Below are 19379 nucleotides of genomic sequence, written 5' to 3'. Positions count from 1 at the left end.
AAACCAACTACAATAAAGTAAAACGTACATGGTACTGATGCCCATGTGTACGATTATCACTTTTACATACATTGTCACCATGTGACATAAAACTAGCTTGAATGCTCCAACCTAACCTGTGCATGTGCTTGACCCTGCCTACAAGCCTAACCTGTGTTTGCTACCAGCCTAACCTGTGTGTGCTCTACATATATACCAGCCTAACCTGTGTCTGCTCTACATATATACCAGCCTAACCTGTGTGTGCTCTACATATATACCAGCTTAACCTACATGTATGTGTGCGCTATATATGTACATATACATATATATGTACCAGCTTAACCTGTGTGTCCTATGTTTGCATGGTACATGTACATATACCAGCCTAACCTGTGAACCAGCTGCAAACTTGTATTATTCTACATCTACAGTGTACTCTTTACACTTGGCTAATATCTTCCACTGATATAACTTAACAACATGGACATGTAACTATGTGTACTTGTATCCTTGCTGTTGCTTCACCTGTGGTAATTGCTTATCATAATATCAGTGTTTGTAAAATTATAAGAGCTTAGCATAAATTAATTTGCATGTGTTCTGAATTGCTTGCTAGTCATTATTAGATTGTTAATAATTACAATGAAAACATATATATTACATACTAACAAAGCATGTAATAACTACTAATGTTTATGCTTGTTTCACGCTGCTTTTTACTTCATCAATGGATTCATGCAGACTTGCAAGTACTTCTATTGTATTTGCTAATTAATTAATATCTCTGTAAGTCATAACCTGTCAATGTAATTTATGATATATATACATGTATACATACTTTTTGCTTAGATGCTGTTGTTTAGTTTTGTTGTTTAGTTTATTAATCAAACCTGTAGAAATGTCCAAACGCATTTGTTGCATTAGTGGATGTTCTAATGGCGGGTATCGACTCAATATTTGGAAAAGTAGACAGTGTGTGCTCCATAATAGCAACTATGGTACTAACCCATGTACTTGTAAGCCTCCCTTTAAACTTTTCCCTTTCCCTAATGATACCTCTATCAGGATGCTTTGGACAAAAAATGTTAATCGTAAAAGTAGCAAATCAAAAAACTGGCAGCCCAATGCAGACTCGAGGATATGTTCCTCCCATTTTATTGACGGGGCTCCTTCAGCAGAAAATCCTATACCAACACTTCTTCTTGGATATGAAGTTAGCAGTAAAATTACACCTCGTAAACTACCAAAACGTCGCATGACAACACTTAATTCAGATCCACCAGAAACAAAAAAAATAAAACAGGATACTGCAGTCACAAACAGTGTCTGCCAACATGACACTACCACTGAAAAAGTAGACAGTACTGTTGTACACTATGATCATGCTTATATTGACACTGACCAAGGTTGCCAATCGTGTGTAAATAAAGATGTTCAAATACAGTATTTAAAGAAGCAAATTCAAACGCTCAGTAAAGAACTCGCTCAGTGGAAAGGAATGTACACGGATAAAGTTAACAGACCTTTTTGTTACAATGATATCAAAAGTGACAAAGACATGAAGTTTTACACTGGGATACAGAGCATTAAAGCTTTTGATGCCATTTTCAATGTTGTAAGACCAAATATTACACGGATGAAATATTGGCATAGTAGCATGGCTGGAAAGATTGTGTGCAATCCTCTCAAGTACAAACGCATCCCTACAATAACTAGTACCCGCAGATGTCTTTCATCCAAAGATGAAATGCTACTGACATTAATGAAATTACGCTTGGGTATTTTGAACCAAGAGCTAGCTTTAAAGTTTGGTGTTTCACGACAAACAGTCTCAAACATATTCACTACATGGACCAAACTTTTAACCAAATTTCTTGGTGCTCTGGTGTTCAATCCACCAAAAGAGGTTGTAAGAGAAAACTTACCACTGTCATTTCAAAACACAAGATATAGGTCAGTTCGACACATTATTGATTGTACCGAAATATTTCTAGAAACCCCACAAAATTTGTCACTGAAAACAAACACATGGAGTGATTATAAACATCATAACACTGCCAAATATTTAATTAGTATCACTCCATCAGGAATGATCAACTTTGTATCAAAAGGATGGGGGGGAAGAACTAGTGATAAACACATCACAAACCACTGTGGTTTTCTTGACATTGTCGAGCCAACTGACACAGTTTTAGCTGACCGTGGTTTTACCATAGCACAAGATCTTGCTCTTCTACAAGCTCAATTACTTATTCCACCTGGTAGACGTGGTACTACACAATTCACTAAAGATGAGGTGAGGAAAACTAAACAAATAGCAAATAGAAGAATATATGTTGAACAAGCTATTAGGAGGATGAAATGCTTCCGTATACTGAAGTATGAATTGCCTTTAACAATGCTTCATCACTTGGATGACATTGTTCGTATTGTTGCAGGAATCTGCAATCTGTATCCTCCTTTGTCAAAATATACAACATAACTGCCACAAACATATTCAGTTAAATCAATAAAGATAATGTTCATTTGTATCATAACATGGTAATATATATTTAACTTGAGTTGCATGATGAACATATCCAGTCACCCAAGGATTTCAGGGAAGCCTTTGACATTTTAATGCATTTGAAGTGATGCCATTTGTCGCACAAGTCACAACAAACACTTCTCTGACCAAAGCTTGAAATGTTCTCTTGTTCCTTAATGACCTGGTGACATATTGGGCAAAAAAACACATTTCCCATCTGATCATCAGTCTCCATATCTTCAACATCTCTATCATCTTCAGTTTGTGTGTCTGTGCTGGAGGCTTGAAGCATATCAGGGACCATGTATTTCAGGAAAAAAAATTCCAAATTGCTGCACACATTTTCCCAGTATATACTATTGAAGAGTATTCTTTGTTGAAATGTGGCATATGTTGTATATACATAAAAGTCACAAAAGTGTCTTCCAGTTACAGCCATTTGTCCTTGGATTTGGGCATAGTATGCATGATTTTGCTTTAAAAAAGGATTTCCATTTGCATATCCAAGATATTTAATACCTTTACCAGAACATGAACACATTGTTGTGTGACATGTATTACAGGGAGGGATTACAGGGCATTTTATCTCAACGATCCCTTCACCACAGCAACTGCAAGATGATAACATGTCTGGACTTGCTCCCAAAAAGGATTTTGTTGGATGTATAAAAAATCCACAATTTTCAACAATGAAATTTTGATGGTGTTGTTTGTTTCCCTCATAAAATTGCACTTTTGCTGTTGGTTCCATTTCAAGTCCATGTTTCATAGCCCTTGGTAACTTTGCTGGATCATCTGAAGATATACATATTGATACATATTACATTATATCCTGATTAGGTTGTTGTTCATACATAAAGAATTGTTAACAATACATGCATGAATACCTCGAGTCAAAATTTGAATATAAGGAAGCCTTTGTTTACTTAAGTCTTCTGATTTATGCAAATCATTTTTTTGAAAAAATGATCATAAATTAAAAATAAACGTATCCAGTTGTTATAAAGTTCATTATGTGGATCAATTTTGTTATTGGAACAGCTTTGATAAGAGTTTACATAATATCCCCCTCTAATTCACAACAGTGTTATATATTTACCAGAAAGACCTGATTCACCCTTCAACACTTTAAGTAGAGGTTTGGTGTCAATGTCCTTGTCTGCCTTCTTGATGGCATTTACCTTAGTATGTACAGCATAAAATCTGAAAAAAAATACCACAGAGTGCACACAACCTCATTTGTATTTAAATGACATTTAAATAATGCTAAGGATCAAACATACAAGAATGTTATTAGAATTGTTCATATTTATGATCCAGCACATGCTACTTGGCCAATCATTGAGTGTAATTGCACTTAATTATTAAGTATTCAACATGCATATACAGCATCAGTTTTGAAATATGTATATACATACAATTTTAAAAAATCAAAAGGATACCCATTTCACAATATTTACATTAGCACTGCAGTCCCACTATGTAACCTTACCCCAGTTGGCAGTAATAAGAGCATGCATGCTAACCACTTATTATGAAGTGATAATTGTGATGTAAAATTCCTTGATATGTATTCTTAAAAATTGTTATCAAATGTAAATATAAGCATGAAACTTTATCACACTTCATTTAATTTCCCTTTTGCCCAGTTGACTTATTGATCATCCCATAACTGTCAACAGGAAGCAGTTCATTGCTTAGTAAAGATATTAAAACAAGTATTTTCTGTTTACCGTGAGGCTGTAATGCGTCCTCTGCGCAGGGTATGCCACAATGGGGAAAGAGACTGTTGTCCAGTAGCCTTTGCGACTGCCAATATCTCCTTTTCCTCGAGACGGGGAAGTGTTGCAAAAAATGCCTGTCCCTCACACTTGGTAAACTTTTTGGCATGTTCAGATATTGAGTAACAGTCTGCTGTGAAGGTAATAGTAAGCCCATCATCTACATTGTATTGAGCAAAATCTTAATTATGCAGTCATCATAATGGAATCAAAATATTCTTAAAAAAGGTTAACCATAATTTCAGAAATTTCAAAGGCCCTTTAGATAAATGCTATTTCTATGACTTTATAGGCTAGTAAAATGTGATTTGTGATTTTTTGCTACCTGTGGTGACATGCTATTTTTGTAAAACAGTTGGGACCTTGGTCAGGAAAGTCAAACACACTAAAACATTTTACCTGATTGATTAATTTCCTTTCCATAAGGGACATACTGATACACATGATTGTGATTTGACACTCATTACAAGAGAAAAGCTGAATTTGTTGAAATACCTTGGATATTATCTGTGTGGTTGGTTTTTTCTTCACCAGCACTGCGGTTAGCGTCATTTGAGGACAAATTGTGATCTGCATGGAGAAAATTAGTTTTAAATGTCAGTGTCTAACATGTACATATTATAGACTTGCTGATTTTTTAAAAACTTAATTAAATGTGACTACAGCATCAATATATAAATTACATGTATATTGGTATAAATCTAGTGTATTCAATTATATACATGCTAAACTGTGCATGATGTGGATGTTTATGAATTGAAGAAAATCATATGCAATTTGGTAATTATTTTGACAAATTTCTACCTCAAACATGTACATACCATCACGAGGTCTTTCTGTTTGGTTCTTAGACATGCTTGTACTGCCCACCTTTGGTGTATAACCTTTATAAGAAAAATAATCAAAATAATTCCTGTTTAAAAGTACATGTAAGAATGTGAAGTTCTATCAACATAACTACTTTGGTATTTACATTTTTCAATCAATTTTTTGTACATGTATCTATAACAATTAGCTCATGTGATTGTTATGGAAATGAATTTTTCAAGAGTTAAATTAAATAAACATGCAGGTGTGTAAATGTAGGAATATCATAGTTGAATTCTTGTCAATGTTACATAGTAATATATACCTGAAGATTGTTTTTCGTGTGACATTTGATGAATTAATGTAGAATTTGAGTAATACTAAAAATGAAGAATTTAAAATTTACACACCTTTAAAAAGACATGCTTTTGGTAAAATATCAATGAGTGCTTCTCCAAGACTCTCAAGTGGGTTTGTCTGGGGAGGCTGAGTGATTGGCTGAAAAAGCTTTTTCTTCGTACTGACCAGGGGTCTACTTGAAGCTACAATATAGAAAGAAATATTCATTTCAATTATATGTTAATATCATTCACCATTTTAATAGAGACATACAAAACTAAAACAATGTAAATCTTGTATATCCAATTAATCCAATGATAAGAATTAAGCAAAATATTCTTATAATTAAGTGATACACCTGTAGATATCGTGTATCTTAGTGATATTGAAAAATGAATGTGATTTTTTTTTAATGTTCTATTCTATGGTTAGTATGAACTTTGTTGTTCAAATATGTCATCATTGAAGTCAGAATAAATGTGGACAACTTTCATGCATGTGAATATTGTTACCTGATTTTCCATGCTTTGACTTCTTTGGAAGTAGGTCGCAAACTTGTTGAGGACCATATTGAACTTTCTCCCCAGGTATGTTCCATGTGCATGGAAGTGATGTGCATGCAGCACTAGAAAAGCCCATCCGATTGGCATGCTCTATGCGAAAGAGCATAGCGGCAATATGGTTGCATGTCTGCCCAAGTCTGAAATTACAAAATCATGAATTTTTTATGTTTTGTGGTGTGTGTATGTGTACGCATATTGAATAATTTTGAAAATTAAAATTCTAAAAAAAAATGTATTTTGTCCTCGATATTACATGTATTCATCAGCAAGTGACGAAGTGTATCTGAACTGAAATGACCAAAGACAGCTATGAAATGCTTTAAAGGGTTTGATATATTTACTTGAACAAAGTGCAGTCATTTAGTTTTGTAAAAAGTCATTATGTAGGCTTTACAGCTTTAAAGTGATTGATTAATTCAAATAGTCAAAATATTTACCCAGCTGTGCATGAGCAGTAGGCACTCATGATGGATCCAGATGCCTTTTCCACAGAAACCCATACCCCATGGTCTGTGTCTGAAACTCTTTGTGATGGACAGCACTGTGATGTAAATACGGCCTTAAAATGTAATCGAATGCTTGATATGTGTTTAACAATGTTTAGTGAACATTTTTACATTGTTAAATAATAGTTGTACGCTAAATTCTTAAGTTTTCTTGTACTGTCAATTTTTGCACTATGTTGTGACGTCGGCGGAACACGTTTGTTATGTGCGTAAACAGTCTGAACGGCCTCCACTTTGCCTCCACATTGCCTCCACTTTTTCCTTATATGGAAAGTGGACGCCCTCGGGGTATATAAGGCGGAGCGATCACCGTGAATTTTAACTCTTTCATCCCGGCATCGGGTATATATTCATACGCCGTTTTGGTCATTTATCTAAACGATACATCTGTTCTAATGAGTTATCTCCCTTACATTGTAAGCAATTCCAGGATTGTCTTATAATTACAATGGAGTAACTTAGTAAATTATTTAGGAATATCAACCATTGGAAATTATTACAAGATATTTGGATTTTAATCTTGTAATAGAGAAATTGGTAATTTTATCAATTTCCATAAATAATTTGCACTTAGGATAATACAAGAGTCTAGTGTACTCTTGTATCTCTATTACAAGATATAGTTAATCTTGTAATAGTGAAATTGATTATTACTTGATCAATTTCTATAAATTATTCTTAGTTCTATAATATTTGTATAGAATAATACAAGAGTCTAGTGTACTCTTGTATCTCTATTACAAGATATAGTTAATCTTGTAATAGTGAAATTGATTATTACTTGATCAATTTCTATAAATTATTCTTAAATTCTATAATATTTGTATAGGACAATACAAGAGTCTAGTGTACTCTTGTATCTCTATTACAAGATATAGTTAATCTTGTAATAGTGAAATTGATTATTACTTGATCAATTTCTATAAATTATTCTTAAATTCTATAATATTTGTATAGAATAATACAAGAGTCTAGTGTACTCTTGTATCTCTATTACAAGATATAGTTAATCTTGTAATAGTGAAATTGATTATTACTTGATCAATTTCTATAAATTATTCTTAAATTCTATAACATTTATATAGAATCATACAAGAGTCTAGTGTACTCTTGTATCTCTATTACAAAATATAGTTAATCTTGTAATAGTGAAATTGATTATTACTTGATCAATTTCTATAAATTATTCTTAAATTCTATAATATTTGTATAGAATAATACAAGAGTCTAGTGTACTCTTGTATCTCTATTACAAGATATAGTTAATCTTGTAATAGTGAAATTGATTATTACTTGATCAATTTCTATAAATTATTCTTAAATTCTATAATATTTGTATAGGATAATACAAGAGTCTAGTGTACTCTTGTATCTCTATTACAAGACATAGTTAATCTTGTAATAGTGAAATTGATTTCCTGATCAATTTCTATAAATTATTGTTAAACTGTTATAATATTTACATAGGATAATACAAGAGTCTAGCATTCTCTTGTATGTCTATTACAAGATATAGTTAATCTTGTAATAGTGAAATTGATTTCCTGATCAATTTCTATAAACCTTGAAGTTATTTGTTATTAAGTTATTAGTAAATACTAAGTGTTATTGTTTAATATTTAATACTTCAAACTTCAAACATAGTTTGAAGTTTAGAAGACTATCCATTGTTGTAGAATTGTACAAATTGAAGACAACAACTCGAGATTGTGAACTTGAGTGTAAAATAACTATATTGATAACCATAAAGTATGAATTGTTAACTTTTATTCTGTTGTAATTTGATTACAGTACATATTCTATTAAAAATACAAGTTATATAAGATGTCATATAACAATAAGAGTTACAATACATTGTGACTCTGTATCACTTGTACCAAGGCGTTGAGTTATTCTTTACAATAATTGGCTAATTGGATGATCTGTTGATCAAAACCCAGTATTTTAGACTTGAGTGAGAAACCCTCAAGTAGAGACGAGGAAGCAGTTCGTTTCAATATATAGAGAATACACGGTTAGTATCTTACAATACAAGGTTTATTTTGGTGCGAGACTTAGCAAAGCCTCGTCATCTCGGCTTTCCGTGTCGAGCACCAAAATAAACCTTGTATTGTAAGATACTCACCGTGTATTCTGTTTATCCTGCAACCATTATGGCATTCAAAACGAAAGCAAATTGACAGTTCCTTACTTTGTTTCGCTCGAAGCGAGACGATTCTTTGATGCGGAGGTAAAGATTCATTCACTTAACCGAATGGGAGTGCACTCCTTTTTACTGCCATGGGAAATAAATAAGCGCATTCACAAACAGTCACCGTAATTCTATTCAGTGTGATATATCACTAAAAGAAAATGAAAATACTCAAATAACAATAAATACCCATTAAAGAATTTCTTAACAATACATACCTTTGTCATGAGCCAAGAAAAAGACGGCACCGCCATACGAGATTTTCGATATCGTAAAAATGATGTCATTACGGTGAATGTGACGTCACGTTTTAGCGGGACTGAATGACGTTTCATTCACCGGAAGGTTCAAGTTCTGGGTCAAGTTAGAAAAAGTGCCATCAGATATGGAACAAATTCACGTGATCGTATTGACGGATAAAGCATATCGTATTGACGGATAAAGCACAAGTTTATCCGGCAGTAGTTATCGGTCAGTATGTGGGACAGTTGCAGGATAAATGTTTATCTTCAGTTACATAGCATCTACAATAGCAATATTAATAAACAAGGCATGTTATATTTAACAAGTTTACTCGCAGTAGTAAAACACGTCTGTATGGTTCAGGAGTTGGAAAGAGAGAGAGCGCTTCGCGAGCGCCACGTGACCGCGTCCGCGCACATTGATGGCGTCATCAAATCCGCGGTTCACAACACTCCTCCCCGTTTTATAGAGCTCCCTCCTAGGATCAAAATGGCGGTAGTCCTGCTGATGGCTCACGAGGTCCGATGTTGTCTTACTGGGCGTTGAGGTTCCTTGTCGAGGTCCTTAAAATCTGGAGTGCAAGGGCGCTAACTCCAAGAAACATCGCTTGTAGGGAAGATGACCAAACTTAATATCTGTTGTTTCTTTTGTCCCTAAATATTATATACACTATATACAGTGTTCCAACCAACCCTGCTTTGGAACGTTTAGTGGGTCGGTGCAATTTAGGTACCAGATTAAATGGTGCCACATGTGGTGTTTGGGAAGTGGCTCCATTTTCCTTCACTTATAACCATGTATGTACATAAACATTGTAGGTACCGATTTCATTTCCACGGTAACCTTTGGTATCTCGTTTGACATGGGCGGCTATTAGTCTTTCTGTACAGGCCAGTCCCAAGTATTTGTTACTCGATAGTCCAGTCATTACTTCAAACGTTTTGTACATCTATAATGCTATTGTTTTCCGCAAACCATTCCTTGGTCTATGGATGAGGCCTCGGTAGAGTATTGGTCCTGAGTCAGACCCGAACACGTCTATAATGTTCCATAGGCTAAGCCAGGCTGACACAGATGGAGTTCCTCTATCCTCATATTTGTTACTCGGTCGGTTACAAAGTGCAGCCGATCACATAGGATAACGCGGTTCCTTTGCCTAACGGGTTGATTCCTCCCAGGGAATAATCCTAACAGCAGGGGTTATGTCCCATACCTTAGGGTTGGCCCTAAAGGAATACAGGCTGAGACTGATCCCTGGAGATTGTAGGGATTCTATATACGGAGTTCTGAACAGATTAGATGGACTGGGCGATTCTCCCGACCTTTTTAGACAGTTGGGAGCAGGAGGGGATGAATGCGAGATAACCAGAAGCCCCCCCAGGAGTAACCTCTCTGTCAAGGTCATTTGCGAATTTAGTATCCAAACCCCCTCCCCCTTTAATGGAAGAGGTGCTAAACCGATAATCGGTATGGTTACATCCTGAATCCCTTGACAGAAATCCCACAGGTTTTACTGCATCTATCTTGCTACCTTCATTTAGCTCTGATGGTCTATTTGCATCATAAAATTGCACAGTGGTTTTCTGCATTTTTGGACCGATCAGCTTGTTGACGTATGGAGACCCGTCTGAGTTGGAGACGGGTTGTTCCATTAACACCTGGTCGGGCCTTTTTTCTAACTCAACCGAAATATAACCAACTGAATTCGCCTGGACAGCTGACGGTTGTGTGGTTATTTCGGTAATAGGTTTGTTACAAGACTTTTCTTTTGATGTCAATGAGATATTTTGGTTGTCCCCCATATCTAGCCTGCCATTATTTAGGTCAGGTAGGCAATTACTAACCCAAGAGATCTACTGGAATGATTATTCTTCTCCCTTCGCTAATTACCAAATTGAACTCGCATTGTTGGAAGTGCGCACGCGGGATCGTGCTAGATTAGTGTGTGTCCACACTCTGTGCTAATAATGAGGCACGCGAGAGGTCATTCCGAGAAGATGAACCGGATCGGGAGTTATCGGTACATTCAACCCTGTGCCCACTTTGCGGATGCATCATGGTTATCATTGCGGAATACCAGTGGGTCGCTACCCATGTTCTGTACTGGCGACCTTGGGTACGACAAACTGTATTGCCCCCGGTGGTTGGGGTGAATGCTTAGGGCTTTTATCACGATGCTGTTGGTGCCCCCCATAAGGGTCGTTGCTCAAGCTATCCATCTTATGACTATTGGGATTTGAGTCCCCATCCCAATGGTGAATATTAGAGGGACTGGGGCCCTCGCGCCAACGTGATTGGTGCACTGTACTCCGGTGTAGTATGCATGCTGGACGAACAGGCAGAGGTACGGGTTTATCGGGTAGTAACAAGTTAGTCTGAGTGACTTTGACCCCCTCAGTGTCCATGCCAAGAACGGGTATCAATTGTTGACCCTGCCCCTTTGAGGATGGAATCTCAACTTTGTCGGGGCATTTCAAGACTAATGAGATTATTGGAGGCGGCGTTTTATTTTAATAAGAAGTCCCCACAGACCCGACTCTCTGTCTCTGTTGTTATCTGGTCAGACCCTAAAGACTCGTGGCTCTTATGAACAAACCCAGGTACCGATGTTGCTATTTGGGGGTATTGTGTATAACTAATTGGTCCCCCTTGGGGCTGCGTACAATGTTGTCGGGTAGCAGAACTGCCTGCTGGAACATGGGATTCCATCTCCCCCCCGACTGGTAGAGGGATAACACTTTGCAGTGTTTTTTCCCCACCAAAGTGCTTATCAGCGGCTTGGCTTTGACTACATGTCCGACTCTGCATGTCGGCTCGTGATGTCACGGCCATTAAGCCAGCTGTACGGGGCACATAAGTGGCACGACACCCCTCCCCCCTTTTAAGGGCTACAGACGTCTTTTCCTCTATGATTCTCTCTATGTCCCTAAACTCCTGCCTCCACATCTCATCCCTATATGGGAGATCAGTACGTGGATTGGGCGGAGTCGTCACATCTATGGCAGTTATCTGCCCCTCCATCATCCAAGTAACCCATACTTCCCTTTTTACTATTGAGATGTCTTTTAACTCATCCGGAGATAATGCCCCCCCCCCCTTTTATTTCTCTCTTCAACTATTTTGGTGGCTGTTGCCTCATCTACCCCTGGCAATGTCTTTAGCACCTGCTTTCAGACATTTTTTCCTGTAAATGTGATTACGAAATTACTAAATATTTCCAAGAAATGAAAAACACTATGGCTGACAAGCCGTTTACGTAGAAAGTCAAACAACAAGAAAAATGTTCAAAGTTTTCATTTCTTTCATTACCATCCAAAACTGCTTTAAAAAGGCCGAAATTCTACTGAAAAAGAATTAACTCGAGTGCCGAAACGAGAGGGAAAAAATCTTGATAAGTTTCTGAAATTGCTGAAACGGTTTATAAAAAACCTTTTCCAGCGAGTAAGGAATGTAATACAAAATTAAAAGTTACCAGTATTGTAAACGGTGGTATAAGTAGATATACAATGATATGTAATTAGTCCTAAACTAAACCTAACACTAATTACCTAACAGTATACCTATCCTAACAACACTATAAATTCCTAACTAAACTAAAAGTCGTAAGTTATTTGTGCGTTTACTACGTATGCCGCCGAAATTAGGCAGCCCAAAGCGCAAACGTACAAACGACAAAAACCCTAACTATATATCTAGAAAAAAAATCCCTACAATACCGTACAATCACACACCCGGCCTTTGTATGCCGCCGTAATGGGTAGCCCACACGATCAGGTGTGCCGATAAAATATATATAACAATCAAAGTACTGAAAGTACTGAGACTTAAGCCTAAAAAAACGTTACAAATCAAGAATTCTGATTTGCATTGGTAACATAAATGATAAATCTCAATGTACAACAGCATGGCCATCAATTGTTGTCAAATTGCAATGGTAAAGAAATTTTTTATATACTTTTTTAGAGTTAATTTTCTATTTCCTTCTACTCAAAAAAAACCAACATGCGTTATGCAATACAATAATCCAAAAACATTGCAATTCCTTAGATAAATGAATTTGATATTGGTGTACATTATATCATACACATCTTGTAAATTCCCAGTTGGACAACTATAAATTCCAGGTAAAAGTGTTGTATTATAAATGCAAGCACTCTATCATAAGATGACAATTTATTTCATTATAGATAAACAAATAGCAAATCACAAAGTAGGGTCGACCATGAGTCAATGATTTATAAATATTTCCTTCTCTCTTTCTTTTGAGAAAATGGCAAAAAAATGTCATTTGTCACTCCAAGATTTTGTTATTATGTGTACCTTGTATTTATCATATCCTTTAAATCCCTTTACGGCAATCTTCAATTTACTCTGACAACATCAATTGGATAGTATCCTATATATAACTTATTCGTGCATATGCATATTATTTCTTTCATTCCTGCATATTTAATCGATATTGATTGAAAGGCTTTTTTTGTATCATTAGCAATGTCAATAAAGCTAGAGCGCATCATGAAATTTGCCTCCCTCCAGTTGGTATTCATATTGACTATGAATGCCAACTGAGAGCCAATGCTTATATTAATATTTACAACCTGAACTCACTCAAGGTTATCTGTATTTTACACAAAATCATAAGCCATCTATATTTCAAATTATTTTGTAAATGTTGAAAATATCAAAATACATTTTAATTTGCATGTATACTTTTCAAGCCATCATTAGGTAATAGAAGCTGTTTTTTGGTATTTTTATTTCAACATAAGTATGTTAATTTAACATTGTTTGTGTCCGTTTTTATCATAATGATGGAATTCAGTCTATTTTATGAAAATTAGATCGTGGTTTTAATCTAAGAAGCATGCATAATTATGGGGAATAAACACAAAGAGTAAATTCTGCAATCATAATTTGAATAATAATAAGGTATCAACCATGAAACAGTGTCTCATTAAATTCAGTGATTTCATTCTGATGTACTGAAAATACAGTTTCAGTGTTTTTTTTTATTCATATATGATTTTCATATGTATTTGAGGAAAAGGCAAAAAAGATGATTTCAAGGCCATTAAATTAATCATAGAAATGATCATGCCGCACAAGTATATATGGATTTCATGATTTTAGTGACACCTCCGAAGTTGAATCTTTGATGCGAGATGCAAACAACATATTTCATTTTGAACATTAGTTTACATAAATGTTAGAAGAAATGAAATTGTAAACCATAATTTGACTTCGTGGTCTGAATGTATGTACTTGTTTCACTTATAACCATAGATGTAAATGTAATATTGTCACAAATGCTAATATAATTCAAAATGATTTTTAGTTTTAATTTATGTCGATTATATGACATTACAATGGTGTAAGATACACCATTCTGTTTTTACAATTATCATTATAGTAAAAAAAAAATTTCTAATGATAAATATATGACTAATTCATAATAAAAACATTAAGCTGTTAGGCATATTTCTATTCCCCAGAAAACAGATACTGTGTGTTATATGAAAATTAAGCTTAATTCAAAGCTTTGTGTATCTATCAGCAGTCAAATGTCTTGTGACCGACTTTGATATAGATTATTTCAACAATATTCAACTGATCACAGAAAAACCATATATATTTTTATTTGACATTTTTTTATCAAAATTCTTATAAATAAAAGAAAAGATTTTAAAATAAAGAAAGCAAAAGTCTTATGTTCATTAAAAAAAGTTTTTTGTACTACACTCTTGTGTTGCTCACTTATGTATGCAAGTAAAACCATGCACACATAATGGCAGCCTTATATTGTCTTGAACCTCAGGTCTGTTTTCAACAGCATTACTTAAAGTACACAGAAAGAAAGTATCATTAATTCATTTTTTTAATTATAACTTTTAGGTCTATAAGACTTAGATAGCAAGATCAGTAACAGAGATTATGTGTTTACGTTAGATGGGGGAGTCACCAGTGTGTATAGATTGTGTGGACAGCAGTCAGCTGGAAGGTAAGGTACTAGCCTAGCTGTGTATTAGGTGCCATTACACACATGCAGGCACAGGGGGAGTAGGAGGGGGGGGGGAGGATTGAGATGTAGTACACAGTATAGATCAACAGCATTTAAATTAGAGGAGAGGGGTGAGATGTAGTACACAGTATAGGTCAACGGCATTTAAATTAGCTGGTCAACGGCATTTAAATTAGCGTGTCATAGGTCAACGGCATTTAAATTACTGAGTTGAAAGGTTACTGAAAGTAGTGCCTATGACTCAAGCCATACAAATGGCTTAAGTCAAAAAATTGTCAGGAACGGTTTAATTAAAAAAACCTGTCCCTAACCTACAAATACTATAAAAAAACTAAATAAAGTACCAGAGTGTCGCTGACCCCGCTCGACAGGTGTTGTCACTAATGCCAATAATGGCGCGAGAAAGCAAGTGCCGGGCGGTGTAAACACACTCGGTACAAGCACATGACATAATAAATTATACAAGTGAAATACATGTAGGCGTAAATTCGCCGACTTCGGACACCAGTATTGTAAACCGTGGTTTACAACGATACATACATGTATATGTTTATCTTCAGTTACATAGCATCTACAATAGCAATAATAATAAACAATGCATGTTATATTTAACAAGTTTACTCACAGTAGTAACACACGTCTGTATGGTTCAGGAGTTGGAAAGAGAGAGGGCGCTTCGCGAGCGCCACGTGACCGCATCCGCGCACATTGGTGACGTCATCAAATCCGCTACTCCCTCAATCGCGACATCTCGGAGTAATTTCCGTGAATCTTCGGAAATATATCACTGCATGCATGGAGGGGCACGTGGTATGTTCACGTGGTATGTACGTCATATTCCAAAATGGCTGCGCCCATGAATTGGCATGAAATCAACACGAAGGAAAGCACTACGTTTTTGTTTGATGTGTTCTAGCACAACAAAGCGTCCGTATAATGTACTGAACCAGAAATACAAATCTGAAGATGTTTGTGATTAACTAGAGATGGGACATGCAGTTCCTAAGACCACGCGAAACAGGTGAATATATGCGATTCTTGTTTGAATTAAAAACTGAAGAATGAAGTATAATTAGGCCTATTTTGTTAAATAAGAGTTCTGTTTTAAATATGCAGTTCGTGTACACTATATAGTATATACAGATATGTTTATGCTATTATTAGTTAATAGTGCTTGTAATTTATCAATGTATCAATGTAAATGATTAAAAAGACATATAAATTGATATTGCATGTTGATGTTTGTTTGGTTTTTTTCAGAAGGAGAGAATTGATTTCACAATCACAAAGACGGCATAGAAATGAGATCGTATATTCCTTGGGTGATCCGGTGATCCATATGCAGAGGAATAACAGTATGGCACACAGAAAGTACCAGTAGATCTACCACTTCAAAATGATTATGTAAATTTTAAATCCATGGTATATCTGTATTGCATTAATGCACAAGATAAAAATATCTTCTTGTTTTGATAAATATATTATGTAAATGAATTATAAGCGAATGAAGTAGAGCCATGACAGAGATATAGTTATGCTGTACAGTATATATAGTTATATAATATTGTATGTGAATATCTTCATTTTATTCAATTATAATACTGCATCAAGTATTCCTAAGAGTAAGATACATGCAACACAATACCTGAACAAAACATATATGCACAGGGGTTTGACATTCTGCCAAAAATATATACATGTATATATATATATACTGCATTGTATGTATTATTGCGTGCATGTATGGAACATTTATAAGTTCACATTAGTTTTTATTCAATCTTCAAGTCTAATACTGTTTTTGATATCTGGATATCATCACAAATTGTAACTTACCTATAGGTACAATTATGTTTCAAATACTGTTGATGGTAGTTGTGTTTAGCAGGCCTATAAAGATTGACATATGGAAAGACCATTACTTATCACTTCAAAATATGGGATGTCAAAGATGCACCACATATGCAGTCATCAAAACTAAGAGGAGGCATAACCTTATCCAGCGAAACATGAATACAGCATATATATAATGGAGGATATTCTGAATGTATATGAATGCCTATATAGATGTGCTTGTATATATTGTCTCTTGAAAAGGTGTCTGCAAATCTTCATTTTTTTTCCATTACATATCATTTTCTTAACAAGCATTTTATATGATCTGAGCCTCTGAGGAAAGTTAAGTGATTAAAATGTCTGGTTAGGTTTTAATGACTAAGTCAGAATTATTTTGAATTGTCATAATAAGATCACTTGCTTGATCAAGAACAGCTATAGTTTTCCCCAAGTTTGTCTATTTTGTAGATGCTTCCATTGATATTACAAAATACATACTACTTAATATGAAAAAAAGCATGACGATTCTTTGTGACGAAGAAGTGTAAGGTGCAATGCAACAGTAAAATATACAGCTTGAAATATTTATGCTTTTACTGATCAATAGTTTACCAGTATTTGATTTTCTCTTTCCAGGAAAAGTTATCAAAAGACACCACTGAATGCCATGAGAGCAGTTTCTTTTGGATTCCCTTGTCATCGCAACAACCTTTTAATACACCTATGTGTGTCCAATTCGAAAAAGTGGCCCTACCAATCTTGGATATTGTAAAATAACTGTCACTAAAACATATACCAGTTCATCAGACTTTTTAGTAACCTAATTGACTTTTAGATTTCACTATTGAATAGAACATCAATTGCCAAATTCATAAGTAAATAAAAAGAAAAAGTATCAAAATCAAAGATTCTGATTTCTTTTAAGGTAATTTAGCATACAGGGTACAACCTACTTAATGATATATGGAAAATCAAAAATATTTACTTTTCTTGTCCAAGTATTTTCATTTGATAATATGTACAGTATGTATAGTTTCCCTTCAAGCCAAGTACTGGTATAGATGTAAAAGACATTAAAATTATGTATTTAGTAATAAATAGCTGTGGTATTATGTGATTTAAATACTTATTACCGGTACTCCTGTTTATTCTTTAGAGAAAAAACCCCAACAAACTACAAGACATTCTATTGGAGCTGCAGTGCATGTGACTGGGTGCATGGTTAAGATATGACAAAATACAACAAGACACTTAATGTCACAGATTTTGAATCCCTTTTGTGGCAGTTTTCCTGTATTAATGCTGTTTTTTTTTCTCTAGGTACTCCAGATTTCTTCGATCCTGGCTATTAAAAATGCTAATCAAACCACACCAAGCAACAAAGTATCTGTTTTCTTTTTCACACACACCAAAAACATTCTAACCAAAGACCTAGAGTCAGAATTCATTATTAAAATCAAAATAGTTCTTTTATTCCAAAGACTTCCTACTTTTCTTGCATCAAGATACATTGGAACCCAGGTATAATGAAATCCTCACCAGAGAATGGAGTACAAATTGTAGCTAACACATGTGTATGTACATTCTGTACATGAAAATCATTCCAATATGATTTGAAACAATAAAACAGTTTAGCATCAGCATTTCTTTCAATATTTGATATATAGATGTTTCAACATTTGAGATATAGATGTTGATTATTGTAAATTCTGCCTTAGCACAATCTCTGTATAAAGACCACCTGCTTATAATTTTTAAACCACTTTTAAGTGTCTAAAATGGATGTTTATAACACAATTTGGTCTGTGTATAAAGTGTAAAGATCTATATTATAGAAAAATTTGACCATAGTTATCAAATGCACACAAAAACACAGTACATCAGATGTGTCCTCTAGTAAATAGATTACTTTTACATTTAAAAATTTTGAGGCAGAGTGGTCAAGGTGTTCCAACAGTACCACTACTCCTTCGACTCTGGGTTTCAAGTTTGAACCCTAATAGGAAAGCTACCAAAGTACTGATCATCGGTTTATTGATTTTCTCTGGATAATTAAGCTTCCTCCAACTAAACATGGTACAAGGCAATCTCACCAAGGTACAATTTAATAGGCAGTAAAGATCTTCGCAAATACTCGCACAGGGTAAAAGAAAAAGAATCGTTCACTCTCTTTTGGTGAGAGGAGATCTCAACCATCGGGATAAGATTTGTATACTTGTTGTTTGACAACTTAAGAATTTTACTCCCTGGTTTGTTATCCTGTCTCAGCCCAAAGGGGTTTTATGATTTTATTACTTTTTAATATTCAACTTATATATTGTTTGTGTGATATATTGGTTCCTTGGTAGTATGCGTTAACGTTGGGAAAATAATACTGTAGTATAAGTCCTAGGCCAATCAAATATAACCTAAAGATCCTTGGAGAGTCTGAAAAGAGTGTCCTCTACCAGATGTGAGGGAAACTTCTATAGGTAGGGTCTTTAAGTCCAAAATCATATCTAATCATGTTATGAGGTTTTGAAATATTAATTTTGGGGAGTCTAATTGATACATACCAGTCGTCAGTGTTCGCTTATTTATATATA

General features: G+C 34.9%; 2 protein-coding genes and 1 long non-coding RNA gene across 5 annotated transcripts; 2 read left to right on the top strand and 1 right to left on the bottom strand.

Moving 5' to 3' along the window:
• The first annotated feature begins 880 nt into the window (after positions 1 to 880).
• On the top strand, positions 881 to 2464 carry LOC138325278 (uncharacterized). Its single transcript, XM_069270830.1, has one exon. It carries the CDS (start codon positions 881 to 883, stop codon positions 2462 to 2464), a length of 1584 nt encoding a protein of 527 aa, XP_069126931.1.
• A 70-nt stretch (positions 2465 to 2534) lies between these two features.
• LOC138325279 (uncharacterized) lies at positions 2535 to 15626 on the bottom strand. Of its 3 annotated transcripts, none has more exons than XM_069270832.1 (9): positions 15584 to 15626; positions 6437 to 6540; positions 5949 to 6136; positions 5508 to 5639; positions 5112 to 5174; positions 4786 to 4860; positions 4243 to 4423; positions 3609 to 3712; positions 2535 to 3304 (listed from the first exon to the last, which is right to left on the bottom strand). In XM_069270832.1, exons 2-9 carry the CDS (start codon positions 6463 to 6465, stop codon positions 2535 to 2537), a joined length of 1542 nt encoding a protein of 513 aa, XP_069126933.1. In that variant the 5' UTR covers positions 6466 to 6540; positions 15584 to 15626. The 3 variants fall into 3 exon arrangements, with proteins under 3 accessions (XP_069126933.1, XP_069126932.1, XP_069126934.1); XM_069270831.1 differs by having other exon boundaries at positions 6437 to 6558; positions 15584 to 15614; XM_069270833.1 differs by having other exon boundaries at positions 4243 to 4420; positions 6437 to 6558; positions 15584 to 15614.
• A 33-nt stretch (positions 15627 to 15659) lies between these two features.
• LOC138325288 (uncharacterized) lies at positions 15660 to 18325 on the top strand. The gene is made up of 3 exons (XR_011208762.1): positions 15660 to 15979; positions 16219 to 16362; positions 17431 to 18325. It is a non-coding gene; the product is annotated as an uncharacterized lncRNA (long non-coding RNA).
• The last annotated feature ends 1054 nt before the right edge of the window (positions 18326 to 19379 follow it).

This window comes from Argopecten irradians, chromosome 6 (assembly GCF_041381155.1).
Source record: "Argopecten irradians isolate NY chromosome 6, Ai_NY, whole genome shotgun sequence".
In the NCBI taxonomy this organism is placed as follows: Eukaryota; Metazoa; Mollusca; class Bivalvia; order Pectinida; family Pectinidae; genus Argopecten; species Argopecten irradians.
Note: the sequence above shows the minus strand (reverse complement) of the source record. Positions and strands in the feature narration are given on the sequence as shown.